Here is a 25,742-nt window from a genome sequence, read left to right on the forward strand (position 1 = left end):
GCTGGTACCCAAATTTCATTAAAGTTTCATCTTCTTTTCTGTTGAAGATCGCGGTTGGATCTGGTGCTTGAGATCCACTACACACACAACAGCTCCTTGCAAAGTTTTCCTAAGGACTGCCTCTGAAATCTGCCATCAGAAACCGCATAGGGTGGTGATCACTTTGTAATGAATATGAATATGGAATCACTATGTCGCACGCCTGAGACGAATATATTGTAAGTCAATTACACTTCCATCTGAAAAAAAGAAAAAGAAATCGCATAGGGAGTGAGAGATTGCCAAGGGGATCTACAGCTCCAGGCAAAGGAAAAGAACAGGGGCTGGGTATGGGTTTTTGACACAGGCTGGGACTCAAGGAAGTGGAACGATTATTACAGCAACTGGGAAGATGAACTCTTGCCTTCCCTTGCAGCCCCTCCTTTGACAGAAGGAGGCTCATGTGGCTTGCAGGTTGCGGAGGAGTGACCTGGGGTGACCCAGAAAATGTCAGTCCTCACCTGGTCCCTCTCCCCACAGCTTCCATGCCCAGGGGAGGGATGCCTGGAGGAGAAATCGGGGGGCAGGAAAGGCATCTGGGGAGGCAAAGGAAGATGAGAGGAGAGCTTAAAATATATGCTGACCACAGTCATTTTGTCTGATTCTTTCCTCAAACACACCCTTTGGAAAAAAAAGTGTCTAAAACGGACCACACAAGTGTTGACAGTAGAAGGAGCACAGTACCAGAAATCTGAGCCCAGTTGTATTAAGTCCTTCAGGCCTGAATTCCCTTCTCTGTAAAATGAGGGCTGTGGTCACCAGCTAAGGAAGCTCTGTGACCTTCTCAAACGCTAACGTTTTAGGCAGCGGAGAGTCCCACTCTGAAGGGTCAGGGAAGTGGTGGTAATCAGGAGGTTGCAGGAATCGGGGTCAGGCACCCACCTCTGCCACACAGACTCTCCTTTGCATACCTGGAAAACCTGAAGCCAAGGAGGCAAAGCATCATCTGCCCCGATGGAAGGGATGCCAGAAAATGACCACAGGTAGACCACAGAATTTCCAAAGGCAGCTGGCTATACCCTGGAGGCCGAGTTCCCAGATCCGGGATCTCAGCGATCGACACCTGAGAAAGATTTTTCTGAAGCTGCCACCTCCAGTTCTAAAGTAATCCCATGTTTCAGGTTGGGGCTGGAACAGTGGCAAACCTGCAAACCCGGTAGCAACAGGAGGAAGTGGACAAGGAGGGAAAGATTGGCGGGGCGCAGTTCAGTTCTCAGGGATGATGACAAGTCCAGAAATGACAGGAGAAAGCCCAGAATGCATGGGGCGGGGATTTCACCGCTGCATTTCCAGGGCCAGACTGTACTCTTGGTTTTGGCAAACTTTCCCTGACAAAAGCCAATGTTCTCACCACATAAATACTCTTCGACATTAATAACAACAGCCTATGAGACCAATACCTGTAAAGATGCCAGGTTGCATGCAGTTGAGCTGGAAATACCTTGGAGCTTTTCACAAAAATGAGACACAGGGCAATGAAGCTCTGGGAAAGGAGATGGAGCGTGGCTTCTTTAAAATTGCTGGGAGGCTGGATGCAAACAGCTCACATGTTCAAGCCTTTTAAAATGGGACACGTTTGCCTCAAGCCAGCTGAGTAGCTGCCGCCCTGCCTCGTACCGGTCACGGAAGAGCAGCTGTGGACTTACGCTGAGTCCCTGAGGGCCGATACCTGAGGTGTCACCGCCATCCAGTGGAACCAGGGGGGATGGCCGCTGTGGACGGCCTCAGCCTAAAGTGAGAGGCAGAGACGACACTCGGGTCTATTTCTCAACCGACAGTGAAAGATGAGGGGAAGGTCGTTGAGCTTCATTTCATTATCATCCATTTAGTTACAAGAAGATGCCGTTCTGGTTTCCAGCCATCAATCAATTGGCGTCGCTCAAGGACCAGGCTGGGCTAAATTTGCACATTCTATTTCAGCCCAGGTGGAGATGGAGACTTACAGGAGGGCTTTGAAACCCTCTTCTCCAGTAGCATAGCGATCTTCAGATTCCCAAACCCCCTGTCCCTGAGATGTCCCTATTTTAATAAAAGCGTTTCATTATGTCCAGAAGACAGAGACCTGAAGTCAGGTTAGCATGGGTGGGGGAACAGGGGTGACAAGTGCTATTTGAATGGGCAGCATTCTTCTGCCACCTGGAAAGAAAAAGAACTCAGTGAGGTGATGATCTACTTGTCCAAACTGTACTTCTTTCTTTTTTTAATTTTTAAATTTTTTTGGCCATGCCACATGGCACATGGGATCTTAGTTCCCAACCAGGGATCGAACCCATGCCCCCTGCAGTGGAAGCGTGGAGGCTTAACCACGGGACTGCCAGGGAAGTCCCCAAACTGTATTTCTTGGAGGAGAAACCAATCTCCAGTGATGGGTGCCATTTCCATGCCCTCTCCTGTTTTTGAAGAGGCTTGAGGATGGCTATCATGGGGCTACAAAGGCCTGGCACATTCTTTCCTTAATAAGAAAGCAAATCCAGAGTATTTTGTGGCTTTACCTCTCACTCAGCCCCCTTTGCTTGGTTGACAGGCCAGAGACAGAGAAGGAAAGAAAAGAGGGAAGGAAATACATGTTTCTTGAGTATCCACACTACGATAGATAATATCCATGAAACGATATTGTTTTCTCTTCACAACAAACCTCACTGGGTTATGGCCTCTTTGGGAAGACTTGAATAGTCTAGAAGGATCCAAATCATCATTTGTAATTCCCCTTTTCAATACAAAGCTGGGCTAATGTGAGTGCGAAGTCATATGGGAAACAATCAACTAAATCTCTGTGGAATGTCAATATCCCTAATTCGGCAAGTCATTAATTGCTCTCCAACCTCTCCCCAGAAAACTGGGTTTTCTTTGTGATGAGAAGCCAAGCGTCAGGCTCTTAGGCGGTAACTCCCTAACTCAGCTATAATCTCATAAAGGTCATTCAGTTTCTGTGCATGGGGATTTATTTTTTTCTTCTTCACCCGAAAGCGAGTTTCAATTGCCCTGCCCCACAAAGCCGTTTCTGGGATTAAGCAAATGATCATTGTTAGGTACCCTTGTCTTTTCCGAGAGATATTATGAACCAATTCTGTCAAATTAGGGATCTGGATTTATCCCCTCCTACAATTAAACTTCAGATGAAACGAGAAACTGCCTTTGAGGTCTCCTCCCTGTCTGACCCGGGCTGCCAAACCCCATTCTGAAGTTGCCACTCCTCTGTTTCTTGGAGCAAAACCTCAGGTCCGTGACCCTTCCCAGCTTCCCCCTCACCTTTGCCGCTCACCCCCAAAACTGGGGAACACACACTTGTCGTAGACGTAAGGAGGAGGAAAGAAAGGTCAAGTCCACACCCAGTGGGACTGAACCTTGAACTTCAGCTCCCACGTGAAGACGAGAGCCTGCGACTCTCCCCGTGTCCGGTGTCCACCACTCACACTGTCACAGCAACAGTCCAAGAGCTGCCACCACACCTTTATTGCATCTCCAGTGAAGAACAGTGAGTAACTTATTTTACAAGGAACACTCCCCCGTGAGTGGACAATACCCACTTCCAGAACGCAGGGGGTGAACACGGAGTACACCTATTTACAGAGTCTGAGGAGCAAGGGGGTGGGAGAAGAATCAGTGCTTAGAACACTGAGCAGAACTTAGGGAAACCCAGTGCACACATGCTCCTGGCAAAGAGAAACTGGGCTCGTCCACGCTGGTGAGGCCTGGAGGGAGATCTCCCGGTGAAGCACAGGGCAGGGAGGTGAGTCTGGGGACCAGTGGTGAGTCGGGGAGTGAATTGGCGCTGGGGACCCTGGTTAGGCAGCATCACAGAGGTTAGCAAATTTCGGGTGACTTTTAGCCTCTCCCATCCGGGCATGAAGGGAAGTGTCGGTAAGTTGGCTTCCAGTGTAGATGTGGGTGGGGTGGTCTGAGAGACAGGCCTTTGCTGGTTTGCTCAGATTTTCAGCTCTGCTCTGAGCCAAGCAATTCTCACAGAATCAGCCCACAGTTGGAAGAGTTGGCTTCTGAGGCTGAATGAGCCAGTGTGTGGTCAGATGACCAGAGCCTGAGTCATGTGTAAGATGGCAGGGATGGTTAAGAGCCACCCGGAGTGGCCCGAGACTCCCACTCGAGAGAAGTAGCCTAGCTATGGGACAAAGGGAACGACTACAGTGCTGCTGAGAACTGCGGTCCCGTCGGCCCTCGTTAACCCCAGAACAGAAGAATCATGGCTGAAGGCTGCAGGGAGGCGAGGTCTTCCTGTGATGTTCTGTACAGCTTCCTGGGAAGACTCAGGACTCAGCCCACATCCCATGAACTCCCCGCTGGCTCTGCTGACTTGCTGTGTTCATCCCACCCTTCGGGACGTGTTAACTGACATCTTTCCTTCCTTCATAGTCACTGTAAGGGCTAACCCGAGTCTGGGCCCGCGGAATGGAGTAATCCTTTGGGGAGTTCCGATTCTGAAAAGAAAACATTCATATTCTTCAACCCACTCCACTTCCCGGCCATTTCCACAGCACTCTGCACTCCAACCTGGGCAGGAGTCTAACTTTCCTTCCCTTCCTCTAAGCCCTCCCCTGCCCTGCACTCCAGTCTCCTGTCCTAACCCCATGAGGCAGATTACAGGAAAGTAGACCCGCGATCCTTTCTAGGTGGCATCTAGGGGCCATCAGAGTGGCAACATCATCTATTCCCAAAGGACAAATGCTCCTGGGGTGTTAACACTGCTGAGGAAAAAAGAGAAAGAGCTCATTTACCTGCAGCTGGAAATGGGTGGCGTACGGGGCATAGAACGTGTCACCTGTCTCTTCAGCACCTGAAACAGACAATGTGGGTTAGGTAAATGTCAGGGTTCCCTCCTTGACAGCCCCCACCTGTGCTCGCCCCAGTTGAGTCATTTATAAAGCATGATGCATTATCCCTTTAATTCTCTGTCTCCCTGGTAGATGGTCAGTTTCATGTGGGAGGAGACTGCGTCCTCAAGCACAGGCACAGAGTCAGCCCAAAACTGGTTGAACAAATGAATAACTAGCCGCGTATAATCACTAGGGAAATGCTTTCCAAAACCTCTCCAGAGCCCTCCTCATCCTAGGACCACTCCAAAAGCACATTTGACACCAGTCTTTTCAGACACAGATCTGGCTGGAGGTGTACCTAGAGAGAATCTCACTGGGGATTTACCCACTTCCTTACCTGCCCAACCAGGGCGGGAAAAAGTCATGATTTTCTTTGTGAAGGGATAGAACCTGTGAGTAATTGTTTTCTATGTATTTAGGGGAAATCAGAGGGATTTTTTTTTTTTTCGCCGCACCGCGCAGCATGCGGGATGTTAGTTCCCCAACCAGGGATGGAAGCCATGCTCCTTGCAGTGGAAGTACCGAGTCCTAACCACTGGACCACCAGGGAAGTCCAAAATCAGAGGGATTTAAACTCAGCAACAGACGAGTAAACACATACGCTCATCATGAATACGATTTAGGGAATTCCCTGGCAGTCCAGTGGTTAGGACTCTGCGCTTTCACTGTCATGGCCTGGGTTCGATCCCTGGTTGGGGATCTAAGATCCCACATGCCGTAGGGCACGGCTAAATAAATAAATAAATACAATGTAAAGCAATCCATTTATTTCCCACCAAATTTACCTGTTCAGTTTACTCAATAAATACCTAAACACCTTCTGTCTGTAAGATATTGTGAGGAATAGAAGGATTAATCAGAATGATTCCTGCCCTGAGGGTGCCGCTGGAGAGTCCGAAATATATGACAGCTACACAAATAACTACGCAATGAGACAGACTCTGATAAGATCATCTCAAAGGTCTAGAGTTAGGCGGGCGGAGCAAAGACTGAGGGAGACTGGGGAATAGGGACTCTGAAAAAGGGCAAGAATAAGGAGGGATACATCAGGCAGAGGACAGACGCTCTTTGAGCCCAGATACGCAGGCAGGAAATTGCAGGGACTTGGTTTGTTTGAACTGAGAGCACAGCTTCAGGGGTGGTGGGTTCGGGCTGTGAAAAGCCTCACCAAGGGTTCAGGAAATGCAGTGGATGCTGGGGCGCCAGTGAGGCATGTGGGCAGGAAGGGGTGGTGGCCAGAGAAGCATTTTAGGGAAGGGAAGCTGGCAATGGCCAATAGAATGAAGGGAAAGAAGGATTAAAGGAAGAAAGACTAGGGACTTCCCTGGTGGTCCAGTAGGTAAGACTCCAAGCTCCCAAGGCAGGGGGCCCAGGTTCCATCCCTGGTCAGGGAACTAGATCCCGCATGCCGCAACTAAAGATCCCGCGTGCCGCAATTAAGACCCTGCACAGCCTAAATAAATTAATTAATTAATAATAAGGGAAGGAAGACTAGTTAGGGACCGATAACACAGAGTGCAAGTGTGAGGTGACAGAGTGAGAGTGTCCATTGGGAACGCACAGGAGGAGGTGGGTGGTAAAATATCCCCTCCGGCCCTCCCCCTCCCTTCACTCTTCCCAGTACACAGGAGAGGGACCAGGGCTGCAGAGAGAAACACCGGCAAGCTTTGCACTGAAGGCTTCAAGAGCAAAGAAATTTACTAGCTGGAGCTACGAACCTGGCCTTGGAGGTCCCTCACTCCTGTCCCATACCCACTCCCCTCCCCCCATTAGGCCTGGAGGCTGATATAAACCCAAGAGATCAATGCATAGAGGCATATGAGCAAAAGCAGTTTCTGGCTATCAGTGCAGCCTGGCTGCTCAGGACTCCAGACAAGAGCAAAATTCCCTCCCATGGGCCACAGACGGGCAATAAAATGTGTCTCTTCAGGCTACATCGAAATCCTCAGTAAATTTACGGAGATTCCCACTGGTTTATGATAAAAGAGCTTTCTCCCCACTCTGTGCTCTGTGGTCACTGCATGGCTGGGTTTTGTGCATTCAAATCTACAAAGCCTCCACATTTCTGGAAGGATTGCCTAGTTGACATTTATAAAGAACACTATCTCACCCACTTGTCTCTGGGAATTTATCTAATCATTCTTTTCCCATTCCTTTGCTTCATCTTGTTTTAATTCAGAGAAATCTACATGGTATTGGGTAGAACATACTAGATAAAGACTACCAAGGCCAGCTTCTAGTTCTGTCTCTAACTAGCTGGATGATTTTTTCTTTTTTTAATTTTTATTCATTTATTTGTTCATTTTTTGGCTGCATTGGGTCTTTGTTGCTGCGCGCAGGCTTTCTCTAGTTGCGGCGAGCGGGGGCTACTCTTCATTGCGGTGTGCGGACTTATTGCGGTGGCGTCTCTTGTTGCGGAGCACGGGCTCTAGGTGCATGGGCTTCAGTAGTTGTGGCACGCGGGCTCTAGAGTGCAGGCTCAGTAGTTGTGACACACGGGCTTAGTTGCTCCGTGGTATGTGGGATCTTCCCGGACCAGGGCTCGAACCCATGTCCCCTGCATTGGCAGGCGGATTCTTAACCACTGCGCCACCAGGGAGGTCCCTCTAGCTGGATGATTTTAAGTAAGATCTGAGCCGCGGGGACCTTATCTGTTCTATCGGGAGTATGACCTGATAATCTTGCATGTTCCTTACAGTAATAATATCTTATGATTCTCCCCCATTTTCCCATAAGGGATTCTCCACCCAGCCAGGCTCTGTACCTTGAGTGATTCCCTCTTGAGAATAAGCTGTGTTCTCCACACCATAGCTCTGCTTCATGAGCTGAGGTTTACAGAAAGCATCCTCCACAGGGTAATCCATGGGGTTCCGTTGCTTTGTGAGCAGCTGAAGCTCGGGTGCAACATAAGCCAACAGGAAAACCCAGCCATTGGCCACCAAGGCTGAACTGAGGATGGTGTCATCCCACTGGGGGCCAGGGGTGGGAACCAAGAGCAGGGTGATCCAAGTCACCCAGATGGCAATGGAAAGGAGCGTAGCGAGGAAGATGTGGGCCCCGTGCTTCTTCCAGCCAGTGAAGGGTCCCCAAAAGGTGAAAGAGGTTGTGAAGAAGGTCAGTGTCACCAGGAAGAAGACGTAGATGAGCAGCATGACGAAGTCCTCATTGCGCCGAGGCGGAGAAAGCTCAGAGAAGATGTTGACGTTGGTCCTGTTCATGGTGAGGACCACATACTCGATGGCGATGACATCCTGCACCAGGCTGAAGCCCAGGGCCAGGCCCAGCATCGCCAGCATGGAGAGGGGCTGCCTCCCTTGGACCAGCTTCGTCAGGTTGAAGGCGTGAACCAGGAGGCAGGAGAAGCAGAGGGCAAAGAGGATGCCGAAGAGGAAGAAGCGTGTGGGCCCCGTGCTGCTGTCAAGGGTGATGATGAAGGCGAAGGTGAGGCCGAAGATCCCCAGCACACCCAGGAGAAAGAGGAACTGGGTGGGGAGCACTTTGCGCTTGTTGGAGTCCTGCACCTTGCAGATGAAGACCAGGAGGGCGATCATGAAGGCCACCGAGGTCACAGCGCCCACCGCAGCCAAGGCCTCTAAGACGATGCCCCAGGCTGCCTTCCTATCACAGAGCCTGTGGTACCTGGGGTCCAGGTCCAAGCAGCAACTGTCAGGGGGAACTGTGCCCATTCTCGTCCTGCAAGAAAGCAAAGTTGCAGGTGGGGGTGAATCTCCCCACAAACTCAGGCACGGAGGACCAAAAACGATTCGGAAACTATTTTGTATATTTAGCCAGGGTTTTGCCCCTGAACTTACAACGTTAGATCAAGCTACTAGCTGTTCTCCACCTCTCATGGCAAATTCTAAAGGCTGATGAAGGGAAGAAACAATCTCATACCTTCCTCCCCGCAATTTAACTATGTTAATATTTACCCTGAAGCCAGAGGGCCCAGGGCTCTGACAAGGTGTTTCAGAGTCACATCTCAAAAACTACGTCACAAATAACTTGCCAGGGGTCCTGATATGTTTGGCTAGTGTTTCTTTAGGAATTGGTGAACATGGAAATATGTAACCATAAAGTTAACACTTTGGGAATTCCCTGGCGGTCCAGTGGTTAGCACTCAGTGCTCTCACTGGTGGGGTCCGGGTTGGATCCCTGGTCAGGCAACTAAGATCCCACAAGCAGGGCAGTGTGGCCAAAAAATTTAAAAAGTAAACACTTTAAACATAATTTGTCAGTCTCCAGTTTTTTTCCACCTTGGGCCCAGCCTCAGATATTATTTGTAAGCATCCCACTCTCTCACGGACAAGAGGAGTTATCTGAATTGTAGATTTCTCTGCAGAAGGCCAGCCTTCCCCTCTCAGCCCCTGGGTCCTCTTCCTCAGCTCTGCTGTCACATATTATTTTCCCTTCTTAATTAAGGTTTGTAAGGATGGCTCTGCTAATCCAGAAAGGCAATGGAAGGGGTATTCCCTGTCATAGGGTTGGCCACGCGTTGCGGCTTGTTGGATCTTAGTTCCCCAGCTAGGGATCGAACCCATGCCCTCAGCAATGAAAGTGTGGAGTCCTAACCACTGGACCGCCAGGGAATTCCCCATAGTGAGCTCTTAATTAGCTACCTGTAAGGAGGGATGGCCCGGATGACACAAAAACAGTGGGTGACCCAACAAAAAATATTCCCAATAGCTAATGCTCATTTTTACTATGAATCAGAAACCCTTCTAATCACTTCTCATATATATATTTATTAGTTTAATTTGATAGCAATCCTATAAGGTAAAAATGATTATCCCTATTTGACAGATGAGGAAACTGAGGCAGGGAGAGATCAAGTTATTTGCCCAACATCACACAGCCAGGAAATGGCAGAGGCAGGATTTGAATCCAGGTTATCTGGCTCTAGGTGAGGATCCCTGGTCTTAACTACTATAGGTGCTACCTCTCCAGGGAGTTCTAATGGGCCTTAGAATACAATCTGAGATATTCCCTCCCCTTTCTTTCCCTCATCAGATGCCCTGTAAACCAGCTATTTGTGGTCCTAATTCTACTCTCTTAGTTCAGCCCCACTGAAGGATAGGTGCTCCCAGGTGATAGATGATCCACAAAGCAGGTAATCTACTCACCCACTCAGGGGTAATCAGAAATCGACTTGAGGTAGAGCAGCTTACTTCCTATACATCTGTCCTTAATCTCCCAGATCTGCTGCCTTTTTTCCTTCCACAACCTCCATGTCAATTTTAGACCCAGCTGATTTCCCAAACCCCATGAAATCGAGTTCCTAGGGATTCCGGGCACACGTGGGAAGATGAGTTGGGAAATGGGAAGGGAAAGGAGTTTGTATATTTCCTCAAACTGTATGATTCTCAAATTCCAAAGTCAGTGTCAGATAAGATGTTGAAATTCAGGACCGCTCTGGTTTTAACAGCTTCTCAACAAAACTATAATTTTTTTCTGAATTATATTACTGTTTATAAGTTTCTATGGCACGATTCTTATTGATTTGTTGTATACTATTTATGCATGTAGTCTTTTTTTTTTTTTTTTTGCTCTAGCTTTTCTTTTTCTGATAGGATTGCTCACTCAACAGAGAAATCTTTTGAATTGACTAGAAGACAAATATTGGGGGGGCAGGGGGCGGGGAGCGGGGGCAGAGTTAAAAGAAGGGAAGGCTCGTTGAGACCCCCCTCCATAGAAAAGCACAAGTGAAAGCTCTTGGCCTCTTCTAGTGCCAAATTGGGAGAAAATGTGCATAAAGAAATCAGCAAGAAGAAGACAGCTGGGATTGAGAAGCAGGAAAAAGCAAAAAATATCCAGAGTCCTGCCTCTTTCCTTATAGCAGAAAAAACAGCTCAGAATTTCTGCACCACATACCCATGAATGCTTATAAACAAGATTTCTCAGGCCCTTCACAGCACTGTAGGGGTGCTGTGATCAACCCAAGACGAACAAGAAAACCCTCCCCTCCCCTTCCATCCTGTCTCTTCAAAACCAAATCACAAAATATGACACAAATGAACTTATCCATGAAACAGAAACAGACTCACAGACATAAAGAACAGACTTGTGGTTGCCAAGGGGGAGGGGAGTGGGGGAGGGATGGATTGGGAGTTTGGGTTAGCTGATGTAAACTATTATATGTAAAATGGATTAAAAAGGTCCTACTGCATAATACAGGGAACTATATTCAATATCCTGTAATAAATCGTAATGGAAAAGAATTTTTTAAAAAAAGATCAAGGACTTCCCCAGTGGCACAGTGGTTAAGAATCTGCCTGCCAATGCAGGGGACACAGGTTCAATCCCTGGTCCGGGAAGATCCCACATGCCGCGGAGCAACTAAGCCTGTGCGCCACAACTACTGAGCCTGCGCTCTAGAGCCCACAAGCCACAACTACTGAAACCCGTGTGCCTAGAGCCCGTGGTCCGCAACAAGAGAAGCCCATGCACTGCAACGAAGACCCAACGCAGTCAAAAATAAATAAATAAATTTATTTAAAAAAAAAAAAAGATCAAATCACAAGACGGAGCACAGCAAGGTGGGACACATAATGAGCAATTGCTGGCTGACTCTGCAGAGCAAACAAGCGTCCTCCTCCACGTAGACAGAATTCAAACACCTGCTTCCCTTAAAGATGCAAAATCTGGACTTCCCTGGTGTTCCAGTGGGTAAGACTCCACTCTCCCAATGCAGGGGGCCCGGGTTCAATCCCTGGTCGAGGAACTAGATCTCACATGCTACAACTAAGAGCCCACATGCAGCAACTAAGAGTTTCCATGCCGCCAACGAAGATCCCACGTGCTGCAACTAAGACCCAGCTCAGCCAAAATAAATAAATAAAATTTAAAATAATAATAATAAATAAATAAAGATGCAAAATCATCTCTTCAGTTCAATGAGATAGTTGTGTCCCAGCATTGTTTTACTCACATAGCCATTAGAAAAAATTATATATATGTATATGCCATATAACACGTACATACATATATGAATGACTATTATGTAGATGCTAGAATTTTATATGTGTGGTGTTAAATAATTGATGGCTTAAATCCATCTTCCATACTTTGTAATGAAATTTGCCTCTCCAAGCTTAACTTTTTTTTTTTTTTGGCCGTGCTGGGTGGCATGCAGGATCTTAGTTTCCCGACCAGGGATCGAACCAGTGTACCCTGGAGGGGAAGCACGAAGTCTTAACCACGGGACCTCCAGGGAAGTCCCTGCAAGCTTCACTTTACAATATAGCCATTCATTCAACCAGCACCACTATGTGTCAATCATGTCAATCACTCTTCTAGACGCTCAATGGTAAAGGGGAAAACAGACATCAGACATGATCCTTGCTGTAGTAGAAGAAATAGACAGATGGACGTAATCTACCACCACTGCCATGACCTTCCTGTGGCCTTCCCTGGCCAGGGGCCTGTCACCTGCAGTCCACTCCAGGGAAATGACACCCTGGTCATCCCGACCGCATGCAGAGCACAGAGCAAAGAGTGGGTTACGTTCCACCTCCCCAGGGCAGTGCAGAATGAGACACAGGAGGAAAAAGAAAGGCAAATGCACTTCAGATACAGGCAACCCCTGAAACACAAGGCCCCCCAAAGTCTGATACACTTCACCCTGGGTGGAACCGGATGCGGGGGGACACGCCCCCTTGTCTATGCTGAGGATGCAGAAGAGGAAGAGCCAGGTCTAATTCAAGGGCAGCGGCACAGGGGAAGGGACCAGGCTCCAGCATTTTCTTCACTCACCACCTCCCCACCTCACTCCCTCTCAGATTAATCATAAGGGCAGTGTCCAGCTGGAAAGGTATTTCTCTCACCTCCCCGCCCTTCCCTGGAAACTGCTCCTTCCCCACCCCTCAAGGCAGTGCTGTTTGTTGACAGGTAGTTGTTATCATAATTACCTGATAATTATAAAGGACTCTGAACCTGATGACTGTCAGTCTGGAGAGACTGATGAGGTTCTCACCTAAAGGAAGGTTCTGGTGCTGCACAGAGGGATGGCAGGGCAGAGACCTCCTGCTCGCAACTTGGACCTCTAGGCCCTTCCCATCTGTGCAGCTGTGCAGGAAGGGTTTGTGTCTTGGGGCCTCCTGGTGCCCACAGACCAGGGTCCAACACTGTAAGCACGTAAGGTAGGGGGTCCCTGGAGAAAGAGAACAAGGCATGGCTTTCTTGACATAAGAGAAGCCATTTTTGGCCTAAGTTGTTTTGTGATCTAAGCCTGGTCACAGTGCTTGCCCATGAACAGGTCTCAGAAATTAATGATCTTTTTTTTTTTTTAAGTTTTTTTTTTTTTTTTTGATGCGGACCATTTTTTTAAAGTCTTTATTGAATTTGTTACAATAGTGCTTCTGTTTTATGTTTTGGTTTTTTGGCCAGGAGGCATGTGGGATCTTAGCTCCCCGACCAGGACCAGGTATCAAACCCGCACCCACTGCATTGGAAGATGAAGTCTTAACCACTGGACCACCAGGGAAGTCCCAGCAATTAATGATCTTAAGGGAACAAAAGAATGCAGAAATAAGCGACCGTGATCAGGCAAGAGAAGTACCAACAGCAAAGATAACAGATCAGTTGTAAAGACTCCCAGTTCTGCTCAAAGATTAGCCTGAAGCGCTCAACCACCAGACCAACTGGAGTCTAAGGGGTGATGGTGTTGACCTTTTCTGACCCTCATGACTTAAGTCAACAAAAGCTTGGACTCTGTCGATGCCCAAGCCCCTTCATGAATATGCATGGACCCTTAGCTTAAAACTTCCCCAATTTTGCCATTTGGGGAGACACTGCTTTGGGAAAGATCCCCAGTGTTCTCCTTACTTGCTGCAAGTAATAATAAATCCTTCCTTCTCCTGATCTTTGGCTTGGTTGTGTCTTTTGGCTCAACACTCACCAAGAAGTGAATCCAGTTTTCCAAGTAACAACACGAGCAATTGACAGTGGGTATGTAGAGGAGAAGAACCCCACTTCCCCCAATTTCACCTCCACCTCCCACCCCCAATCATGCAAGGGAGATGGAGAAACAGTCCCTGAATTACCTTTAAAACGCTTTTTTGTAAGTAAAAATAGAACTACCATATGATCCAGCAATCCCACTACTGGGCATATACCCTCAGAAAACCATAATTCAAAAAGAGTCATGTACCACAATGTTCATTGCAGCACTATTTACAATAGCCAGGACATGGAAGCAACCTAAATGTCCATTGACAGATGAATGGGTAAAGAAGATGTGGCACATATATACAATGGAATATTACTCAGCCATAAAAAGAAACGAAATTGAGTTATTTGTAGTGAGGTGGATAGATTAGTCTGTCATAGAGAGTGAGGTAAGTCAGAAAGAGAAAACCAAATAACGTATGCTAACACATATATATGGAATCTAAAAAAAAAGAAAAAAATGGTTTTGAAGAACCTAGGGGCAGGACAGGAATAAAGACGCAGACGTAGAGAATGGACTTGAGGACACGGGGAGGGGGAAGGGTAAGCTGGGACGAAGTGAGAGATTGGCGTGGACATATATACACCATCAAACGTAAAATAGATAGCTAGTGGGAAGCAGCTGCATGACACAGGGAGATCAGCTCGGTGCTTTGTGACCACCTAGAGGCGTGGGATAGGGAGGGTGGGAGGGAGACGCAAGAGGGAGGAGATATGGGGATATATGTATATGTATAGCTGATTCACTTTGTTATAAAGCAGAAACTAACACACCATTGTAAAGCAATTATACTCCAATAAAGATGTTAAAAAAAAAGAATAAATTTTACCAAGATAAAGATAAAAAAATAAAACATGAAAAGAAAAGATGTTTAAAAAACCCACTTTTTTAATGTTTGTTTTTATTATAGAAAATTTCAAGCATACTCAAAAATAAAGAGAATAGTATAATGAAGGCCCATCATTTGGTTTCAAAACTTACCACTATTTGGCCTATTTTCCTTCATCTACATCCCCATCCCACTCACTAGATCATTTTTAATCTAGTGAGAAATCCCAGACATCATTCTATGCATAAATGCTTCAGTATGTATCTCTAAAAGATAAAACCCTTTTTAACTTAACCCCACTTTAAAAATTAACGATGACCCTTTAATATCAAATATCCAGTTAGGGTTCAGAGTTCTCAATTCTCTCAAACGTCTTTTTTTAAAACTTCTGAATAAGTAATTTTTTATCTGAGTGACTAATTTTTTTGGAATAATCCTTCCTAATTCACCTCTCAGCCCTCCTCCACCCCTTCCCCAGCATGACAGCGATTTCGCAACGGGTCTGAAGTGTCCTGAGCTCTTTGAATTTTGTCAGAGAGAAATCAAACTCACCAAACGCACTAACAAGCAGGTCTGCACTGAGAAGGTGCTGGGTCACATAGGGAATGGCCCAGATGAGCCACCAGGAAGGTGGCTGGGGACGAAGGACAGGGTTCTGAGAAGCTGAGGTCTTCTAGCAAGCAGGGTTTGAGGAAGAAAAAGGAAGCATCAGCATCTGGGATTAGAAACCGCCAGGAGCTAAAGCGACAGCCTCAGAGAAGAACCTAAGGGCTGGAGCAGGAGAAAATGAAACTGGTGGTCATATGGACATCATAGGACCAGAGTCATAACCAGATTCTGGTCTGGTTATGTCTGCTCATCACCAGAGTCAAGGGCAGAAAGACCTGTGGGAAGTCCCTGGTGGTCCAGGGCTTAGGACTCTGCGCCGTCACTGCCGTGGCCCGGGTTCAATCCCTGGTCGAGGAACTAAGATCCCACGCGTTGCGAAGCACAGCAGAGACAAAAAAGGGCAGAGAGACCTAGGGTCCAACCAAGAAAGGACTTGCTCCTACAAAGACCAAACGGGGGCAGCCCTGGCCGCGGCTGGGCTCCTGTCTAAGTGACCCCAGGTGTCTTCTGGTAGCATGGGTCCTGAGCAAGCAGAGGGATTCACTGGCATCCAGTAGCTGAGCCAACTACCACCGTCCAATAATCCACCAACACCCACAACCAAGACCCTGATAGCCCTCGGCGCTGCCTTAAGCCCTTTACAGGTGAGCCAAGGCATGACAGAAAGGTTAAAAAAAAAGAAAAAGAAAGAGGGAGGAAAGGGAGAAGGAAAGGAGAAAAAAGAAGAACCAGAAGCCGCGGCTGAGGGGGAGGGGAGGACCGGGAAAGAGGGAGTCGCTGCGCTCAATTCCCAGCCCTGTGACTCCGCCCCTTTAGGAAAGAGGGGTTTCAGCGGCCTCTGTGTGCGGACACCATCTCCTGGAACCTCCATCCTCTCCAAAGCGGGGCTGGGTGCTGAACTAGGCGGTCTGAGCCCATGTCCATTTCCTCTGTTCATCCCTCTGGGGAACTCCTTGTAGACAATTTCCAAATCACTTTCTCCCTCCCCCTCATCCTCCTTCCTGCCCCATTTCCTGTCATTAAAGGAATATGTGCCGCAAACTCCTAACCAAACCCCAGACCAGGGCTGGAGGTGAGGTGGAAGGGTCTGAGTACGGGCTGGGCTCAGGATGCAGGGTGAACGCTCACCTGCCAGACAGAGCCACAGGGGTGCTAGAGCAGGACTGGCCCTAGACTGGCCTTGACACACGGCATTGACTGGGATGCAGGGACAAATGCCAGCATGTGAAGGGTCTCTCAGCTTCTTCTTTGCAACCTCTGAGACTCCTGTTTCCCCAGAGAGGTGGGGAGGTGTCTGGAGTTACTTACGTCCAGACCTAGTAGGTTGCCTAGCTGACTGTGTGCGGCCCACCCCAGATTATCTGACCAGGAATTACCCGCGGCCCTGAATCTTGCCCAGAGCTGATCTTATGTTCCTCCTTATGAGATCTATCTCCTTCTGTCATCTAAAAAGAAGACGATACATGTATAACTGATTCACTTTGCTGTACACCTGAAACTAACACAACATTCTAAATCAACTATACTCCAATAAAAAAATATTTTTAATAAAAATGAATAAAAATAAAAAGAAGAGGACGATACTGACCTCTTAGGACAACTGCCTGGGGAATGATATCAAATAACTCAAGTGTTTGTTAAAGCTGGGCCTTCACACCATCCCAAGCCAGGCAAACTGGCAATTTTCTAGCATTTTAATTTTCTCTCTATTCTTGGAATTGCCACATTCAGTCAGTAGTAATAACAATAGTCACAATATAAGTATGATTAAAACTAATGACAACTACTGTCACGTACTGAGTCCTCTTATGAGCCAGGCTCGATGCTGAGTGTTTATGTTTTTTTATGTGCGTTCACTCATTTACATGCTTTTACATCTATTTTCATATTTAATATTCCTACAACCCGTTTTATAGGTGATAAGACTGACTCTTGGAGAGATGAAGTTACACGTCCAGTGTGAATTAGTTAGGAAGAATATCCCTTTATGAGTAGTCTTAATTAGAATTTAATCTTTCGTTTCATCTCTAAATCACTATTATGCTCTCTGAAGCTTTTCTCCCTGACTCCAGCTTCACTCTATTTTTTTTTTTTTGAAATTGAAGTATAGTTGATTTACAATGCTGTGTTAGGCCCTGGTGTACAGCAAAGTGATTCAGTTATACATATGCATATATTCTTTTTCATATTCTTTTCCATTATGGTTTATTACAGGATATTGAATATAGTTCCCTGTGCTATACAATAGGACCTTGTTGTTTGTCCATTCTCTGTATAATAGTTTGCATCTGCTAACCCCAAACTCCCAATCCATCCCCCCCTCACACCCCTCCCCTTGGCAACCACAAGTCTGTTCAAGCCTCTCTCTATTTAAACCACATCCAAGAAGTCTCCAAAATAAGCAGTCCTGCATTTGGTCAATCTTCCTGCATTTGCTGTGTTAAGTGTACAAATCATGCAGACCCGCAGACAGAAAGTGTGGCTGCTGCCCCTAGGAGCACCAACAGAGTCACACTGACATACAAACAAGGGTTGCAGAGTGTGTAGGGAATGCTGAGGGCACACGGAAAACAGTGACCCACTCTACCTAAAGTGGTTAAAAAAAAAAAAGGCTTTAGAGAGGAGACCAGGGGGAGATGAGGCCCGAAAGATGGGCAGGGAATGGTGGGAGATTTTAAGAAGGTAGAACCAAATGGAGCTTAGAAATACAGGCTCGTGGGGAGAGATATCCAGTTTAACTTTGTTAAATCTAAGATGAATTGGGGGGACTTCCCTGGCAGTTCAGTGGTTAAGACTCCACGCTTCCACCACAGGGGGCACGGGTTCGATCCCTGGTCGGGGAACTAAGATCTTTTTTTTATTGGAGTATAGTTGATTTACAATATTGGGTTAGTTTCAGGTGTACAGCTAAGTGATTCAGTTATACATATACATATATTCATTCTTTTTTAGATTCTTTTCTCATACAGGTTATCACAGAGTATTGAGTAGAGTTCCCTGTGCTATACAGTAGGTCCTTGTCAGTAATCTGTCTCATATATAGTGGGGGGTGTGTGTGTGTTCATGCCAGATTACGCCCTCTTCTTACAGTGGAGGAAACAGAGGAACAGAGACATTAAATAACTTGCCCAAGATCACCTGGCTCTTAGAAGCCAGGCTCCTGGGAGTTCCCTGGTGGCCCAGTGGTTAGGACTCAGCACTTTCACCGCCATGGCCCGGGTTCAATCCCTGGTCAGGGAACTGAGATCCCGCAAGCCGAGTGGCGTAGCCAAAAAAATTTAAAATAAAAAATAAATAAAAGCCAGGCTCCACAACACCAGATTGTGCTGACCCTGCGTGCTTGAACACGTGAGCCTGAGGCTCAGGAGAGGTTTGGGCTATGAGCACAGATGGGGGGGTCACGGGCTCATAGCAGGTATCGGAAGGCTTTGGAGGAGACCAGATCACACAGGGAGCATGCACGGCAGCAAGAGGGCCAAGGACAGAACCCTGGGACACCGTCTCATGGAAGCAGGAGTCAGCAAAGGTTGTTCAAAAGAAACTGCCAGGGTTAGTACAAGAAATAAGCCCGGATGGTTTCTTAGAAGTCAAGGAGCAGTTTCCCAAAGAGTGGCTGATGGAGTTAAATGCTACAAGGGCAGCAAAGAAGAGAAGGTGTGGGAAGGAATCTTTGGGTTTAGCAATTTAAAAGCATATCAGAACAAAAATAAATAAATAATTAAAAGCATATCAGCTCCTTTTTGTCTGTTATAACAGATTCGGCCTCAGTGTGAGCTTCAAGGTTTTTCTCCAACTGGTCCTCCCACCCATTTTTTCCTGGTTTCCTAACTCCCCTCCCCACATCTATGCAAGGTAAGCAAAACTTCCAAGAGTATTTTCTATCTGGAAGGGAACTGGGGCTCATCTAAGACCCTCTCTTACAAAGTCGCCCTTTGCCTCATCACATGCATTATTCTCCTTGCCAGAAAGGCCCTTCTCCTCCTAGCCACAATTCATGTACCACGTTTCTTAGAAACTTGACGCAAAACTTACCTCTACCTTGAGGGTTTTTTAATTATTAGTCCCATTTCATTCTACATTTGTAGGTCTCTTCATAGTTTTTACAATTAAGTATTTCTCGGTGCTCAAGTTTCTCCATATATATGTCATATATTAAACATTAATATCAGTGCTAACTCACCTATCAGATAACAAGCTTCTTAAGGAAATAGAGCAAGTCTTCTATTTGTTGGTATCTCCCTATGTGCTCTGCACAGTGGTTGTTGAGCAAATGTTTTGGACTAAAACTGAGCGTGAATATAACTCAAAGCAAGTTATTCATTAGCAAGTGTGAGTAATGGGGAGGAAGGATTTGGGGAGCTGAATACGTGCTGATGCTAATCCTTATATTTTTATCTAGGCTGAGCTCTAAGACGAGGGTGGAGTCCCACAGAAATTTCTCTGCCCTAGGTGAAGGATTAGCTGTAAATGGAAAGTGTCTACAGGGAAATCTCCAGGATCCCCTCTTCTGGGTAAGCCATCCGGATTCTGAGGACATAAAAGTGATGCATCGTGGCAACAGCTTATGAATAACATCTGAATAACATCACTGAGTTGAGTTTCTATGTAGTAACTGGGAGAAAATAAATCATCATTCCACCACAGGCAGATCTAAACAAGTATAACAACAGTGTTCATCCCAATTTATTCACTTTTGGAGGTATTACCATCTTCCTCTGTTCTAAACAATGCATGTGAACTTCAGATAAATTACTGAAATATAAAATAAAATACTGGAAATTCCCTTTTTTAACTTAAGATTTTGAGTGAAACTACTAAATCTCTTAGGCCCAGAATTTTAAGATATGAAATTTCCAGGAAATAGGTGGATAAAGTGAAGACCTCTACTGGTATACCGCCTCAAAGCTCTCAAAGACACCTTCTTTCAAGTATTTTATTTCAACATATGAAGGTAACATATTTATGTTCCCAAGCTAAACTTCTCTCTCCTTACAAGCCTTTATTTCTAAACCCTGAGAATGGTACTACCATACACTCAGTGTATCTAAAAATACAATATAGACTATCTAATGTGGGGGAAGATAGAGAGAGCAGACCACATGGCCAAAAATTAGATGACAATAGCAAGCAACTATTATTACAATAAATGTAAATGGTAATTTTTTATTTTGAAAAGATGAAATTAAACCATATTATACCTGTAAGAACCTCACCTAAAACAACGAGATTCAGAAAAGTTGAAAGCGAAAGAAAGGAAAAAATGAAAATAAGTGCAAAAAGAAGCAACAATAACAGATATGTTTATTTAGCAAGTATTATGTATCAGGTACAAAGTTAAATAATAGCTTGCTCAAGGTAAGAAAATTAAGTAAGAGTTGAGTTATTAATATCACACAAAGTTTAGTCAAGACAAAAAGCTATTATATTGACCTAAAAGCTTTTTTTATAATAATTAAGAATACTCCACATTGAAGATACAACCATCATAAACTTTTATGCACTGAATAATACAGCACCAAAATACCTAAAACAAAAGCTACCAGAAATACAAGGAGAAATCCAAAGAAATACTATAGTTACAGAAACTTTAATACTTCTTTATCAGTCTTCAGCAGATGAAATAGAAAAAGCAAATAGTAATATGGTAAATTTTTATAAATGTTCTATGGATCCTTTAATATGCTCTATCTTCATATTTTATTAGATCTCTACTATTAACCATGTAATTCAGATCCTCTATATCTGTGATCAGCAAACATCTTTTGTAAAGGACCAGATAATAAGGAACTTAGGCTTTGCAGGCCATTTGTTTGTAGCTGAGAGCAGTCATAGATGATACATAGACAATGAGCATAACTGAGTTCCAATAAAACTTTATTTACAAAAACAGACTGTGGGAAGTGTTTAGCCAGGAATCTAGTTTACCAGCCCTCTCTATATGATTTCTTTTATTGAAGTGGTCATGGAATGTTTACAAAAACAGCATATTTTAGACCATACCAAAAAAAAAAAAGTCTGAAATAAGAAATGTACAGGAATGTACATAATGCACAGAAATGTATATAATCTGACCACAGGCAAAAAAAATAGGAATATAAGTAGAAACAAAAACACCAAACTACTCAGAAAATTTGAGACTCCTCAAGCAAAATTATTATTCGATTCATTGTTTTTAAAGGCCCTATCGTGCCAACATATCATTTCCTGCCCATTTCCTCAGCTCAGTCTGTGGATTTTTAAATAGCAGTAGACCTGAAGACAAACCCCCAGAATGAGAATAAAATCACAGTCAAAACTCTTCTTCACGCCCTCTTACCTTCAATTCCCACTAAGGAGTGGAATACAAAGAAGCAGACTCCAATGAGGACGCCCAAAGAGACACATACAGATAGAGAAGGGCTAGAATCTCAGCCCTGGGAAGGAGCTGGGGGCCTTTCCAAGACCCCTTAGGAGGAACTCAAGGCCCAGCCCAGGCCTGCTCACAGCTACATGGCCTGCAGAGCTGGGGTGAGAAATCAGGCTTCCTGACTCAAGGCTAAGAGCACTTCCCAGGAATGTTAGCTCCTTCTGAGTTCTGCCCATTCCCATCTGGCCTTGGAGCACCCACCTACCTCTCCACACCCCAGAGGAGCCTCTTTCCTGGGTGACACCTCTGCTGACCGACCCTCCTTCCCCCCGCATTTCTTCCCTCTCCTAGGAGAAGCCAGCACACAGACCGGAGGGCGGAGTTCTGACCCCCCATCCTCACCCCTCCCCAGGCCCCTTGTATCTGAAGTGGCTCAAGTATTCCCCTTCAGGAATGAGCCCACAGGCCTGGCTGATTCAACCAAACCCTTCAACAGGTGTGGCGTTTACAAAACCCTCAGAGGCAAAAATCAGTCTGGAAAGAAGTCAGGAATGGAAAGTCCTTCAAATTCCTTGAACCTGAGCTGCCTCCCCTTCCTTCCCCCATGGATGTTTAAGGGACCATCTTGGACAGTTTGGGCCCATTCCCGAGTCCCATCTGGTTGGTGCCTGAAGGTGGGCTATTACTGGACATTCAAATGGACATTCAACCCAGGGATCCAGAGCAAATCAAGGGACAGCAGAGGAGGGAATGCTGCAGAGCTGAGGGCCACACTCACGTCAAGAGAAGGGATGGCTTCTAGAATCTACTTCCCAAAATTCAGAAGGGCACACTTGTAGTGGAAGGACAAAATAAATGGACACTTTATAGTACCTGGGTAAAGTAGCAGTGGTCACCATCTCCTTCTTCCTGCCCACCCAACCAATTCCCTGCCATTCCTCTAAGATCTTCCTCCTTCTTTTCTCTTCGCCTAGACTGACCCCAGAACCGCTCACCTGCCTGGCCGGGATTCCACCTACTCAGTTTGTTCAATGTGTCTGAGCAGAAACTATTTATCCTGATTATCTTTTTGGTCTCTGCCTCTTAGCCTGGGAAGCCCGGGATGGGAGTGTGGGATCTGAATTGAATTAAACTACAGGAATTCCTTTCCTGGGATTGTTTTTTGCTCCGAGCCAGCTGTAGTCTATTACCAGGGTTTCTTTCCTCTCGTATCCCCTCTCCCAGCGCCGCTCTCCCCCGCCACGCGTCCCCCCCGGAGGATTTCAATCCCGAGGCCGGGCGCGCTCTGTGCTCAGTGCGCTTCACTTACTCTGCTACCTTGGCTTTGGCGAGTGAACTTGGGGCTGCTTCCCACGCACAGAGGCAGCACAGGAGTCCCTCGGTGCTAGCGGAGCCCGCGGGCAGCAATCCCGCCCTCCCGGCGCGGAGCAGTTATAAAGGCGGCTGTCGCCGGAGGGAGGAGGGAGAGAGGGGGTGAGCAGAGGCTCAAGGGGCGGGGGAGGGTCAGGGTGGGGTGGAGTAGGGGGAGAGGACACGCCTATTCCAGTTCCACGGCACTGCGTGCTGTTATGAAAATAAAGTCCCCGTGCCAGGGAATGAGCCAAAAGCCGCCTGACGTCAGCGGCACAGTCACCCTTGAAATAGGAGGTGGTGGTTATGGGAGGGGGTACCCAAGGCACCCAACCCACCCCACCCGGCGCATCAGCAGCTCAGGACGTCCCAGGGCGCGGGGGTAAAGAAAGGAGTCAGAGGGGACTGCTCAGTGTCCGTCCTGCCAGCTTTCACCTCCAGGAGGGAGCCACACCTGCCCTTGCTCCGGGCACTCCTGTGCGCCCAGGGCAAGCGCTAGACAGCTCGCAGCGCCTGAGTGATTCCTGGGTCCTGGGACCCCTGGGAAGCTAGGCCCGGGAGAGGAGGAGCTGGCCACCCTCTCGGATCTCCTCAGCCAAGGCAGGTGAAGCCAAGGAAAGCCTCCTCCCTGGGCCCAGAGTCAGCTCTGCAATTCCACTGGTCAGAGCTGTCCCCAGACGGGCACCGTGAAGGCTGCCCCAGTGCGGAGAGATGGGGAGATGGTTCCCTCTCTACTTTCCTACCTCTCTTAAAGCCTTGACAATGCAGGTGGAGGAGAATGTGGATGCCAGATAAAATTATGAAATAAAGGAATTTGCCTTTGGTGTCTGGTTCCCCCTCCCTCCGCTGCGCACTCCTTGGCCGTGATCAAGCCAATCCCACTGAAACCTGTCTTTATTGACTTGTCAAACAATCCCTGAGTGGCTGCCTCCTGGGTGCTGGCCTCAGGCAAGGCTCTACACCACTGCCTGGCAGGAGGGCGCTGTGTGCTTTTAAGGTGCTGCTTAGTTAGCACACTGGTCAGCTAACCTAGGATACTATGCATATAATGAACGGGGAAGGCCTAGGGCTCCCCAGCTTTCTCCTCACGTCTCCTCACACCCCAAGTTTCCAGTCTTTTTAAAGGTGACTTTTTGGAGACAGTGCCTCCACTTTTGTTAGGTTTTTATTTCTCTCTCTCAAGAAACCACAGCCAACGTCTTGAGTCCTGGAACACTTCCCTTGAGGCCTGCAGCTCAAGTCCACGGGCTCCTCTCCCAGGCCCCTAGGCATGCATGTGCATGTGTGTGTGTTTGTGTGTGTGTGTGTGATTGTCAGGGACTGGGAATGACAGTGCTTTTTAGTGTGTGCCATCTGCTAAATCAGGTCTCCTCTCTTGACCACAGTTTTCTCATCTGTTGAAGGAGGAAGTTGAACTAGTTCAGCCTTGTCCCATAGATGTGTCATTCAAGCCACGAAGGTCAGCCACGTGTGTAATTTAAACTTTCTAGCAGCCACATTAAAAGAAATAAAAAGAAACAGGAGGAATTAATTTTAATGATGTATTTTATGTAACCCAAGAGACCCCAGACATTATCATTTCACATGCAATCAATATTTTTAAAAATATTAATGAGCTACTTTACATTCTTTTTTTTTCAAACTACATCCTCAAATGCCCAGTATGTGTTTTATGCTTCCAGCCCTGACCAGATTGGACCAGCCCTGGACCAGCTTCCAGCCCTGGACCAGCCGTTTCTAAGGGATCTTCAGGCACTGGCATTTTAGGGGTCTGGATCACCAAGGCTAGGGTGAGGTTCATGGCATCAAGAAAAAGATGTCAAATCGGAGGAGAGAGTGAAAGCAGAGGACTCATGACTTTGGGGATTTGCCCCACATCCCCCTACCTCCGACGTCCACAAGAAACTCGGGGAAACCTAATGAGAAAGGGGTGCATGTGTTTTATTTTTCCTATTGCTCCTCCTTCTCTAGTGCCGGCTGTCTGTCTGGCTGGCGGGTCCAGAGCTGCGTGCAGGAGAGCTTTGTGGGGATGCCTGCTTTGAAGCCCTGCCCTTGGTCACCTGTGCCCATTAGTCTCCGCCTTTCTGTTGATGTCAGATTTCCCACCTTGTCCTCCTAGCACTCTCCCTTCTACCCTCCTTTCCTCCTCCCATCCCTTTATCAGTAGCCAGCCCAGCGCCAAGCCAGGACTGGGGCGAGGCACTCAGGGCACAAAATTTAAGGTGACACTAACACAGCCCTGAGAGTGGGCGCCCTCTTAAAATCTGAGCCCTGGGGCTTCCCTGGTGGCGCAGTGGTTGAGAATCTGCCTGCCAATGCAGGGGACATGGGTTCGAGCCCTGGTCTGGGAAGATCCCACATGCCGCGGAGCAACTGGGCCCATGAACCACAACTACTGAGCCTGCGCGTCTGGAGCCTATGCTCCACAACAAGAGAGGCTGCGACAGTGAGAGGCCCGCGCACCGCGATGAAGAGTGGCCCCCGCTTGCCGCAACTAGAGAAAGCCCTCGCACAGAAACGAAGACCCAACACAGCCAAAAATAAAATAAAATAAATAAATAAATAAATAAATAAATAAGATATATCTTTAAAAAAAAAAAAAATCTGAGCCCTGGGTGCCTTGCGCTGCCCCAGGATCCTTGCGGGTCCAGCTGTCTGAGAGGTGGGGTGGGACTGGGAGGGAGACTGAGGAGGGCGGGGTAGCTGAGCAATTGTGAGACGCCCTCAAGGAAGACAGGGAGGGACCCAGTAGCTGAAATAATTCATTTGCTGATGGTCCAGAGAACAAGGCTGAGG

General features: G+C 47.0%; 1 protein-coding gene across 2 annotated transcripts; it reads right to left on the reverse strand.

Annotated features, from left to right (window-relative positions):
• Positions 1–3,477: 3,477 nt before the first annotated feature.
• On the reverse strand, positions 3,478–23,089 carry GPRC5A (G protein-coupled receptor class C group 5 member A). Of its 2 annotated transcripts, none has more exons than XM_061205206.1 (4): positions 22,914–23,089; positions 7,633–8,561; positions 4,770–4,828; positions 3,478–4,472 (listed from the first exon to the last, which is right to left on the reverse strand). In XM_061205206.1, exons 2-4 carry the CDS (start codon positions 8,552–8,554, stop codon positions 4,380–4,382), a joined length of 1,074 nt encoding a protein of 357 aa, XP_061061189.1. In that variant the 5' UTR covers positions 8,555–8,561; positions 22,914–23,089; the 3' UTR covers positions 3,478–4,379. The 2 variants fall into 2 exon arrangements, with proteins under 2 accessions (XP_061061189.1, XP_061061188.1); XM_061205205.1 differs by having other exon boundaries at positions 22,906–23,089.
• Positions 23,090–25,742: the final 2,653 nt, after the last annotated feature.

This window comes from Eubalaena glacialis, chromosome 11, assembly GCF_028564815.1.
Source record: "Eubalaena glacialis isolate mEubGla1 chromosome 11, mEubGla1.1.hap2.+ XY, whole genome shotgun sequence".
Classification (NCBI taxonomy): Eukaryota; Metazoa; Chordata; class Mammalia; order Artiodactyla; family Balaenidae; genus Eubalaena; species Eubalaena glacialis.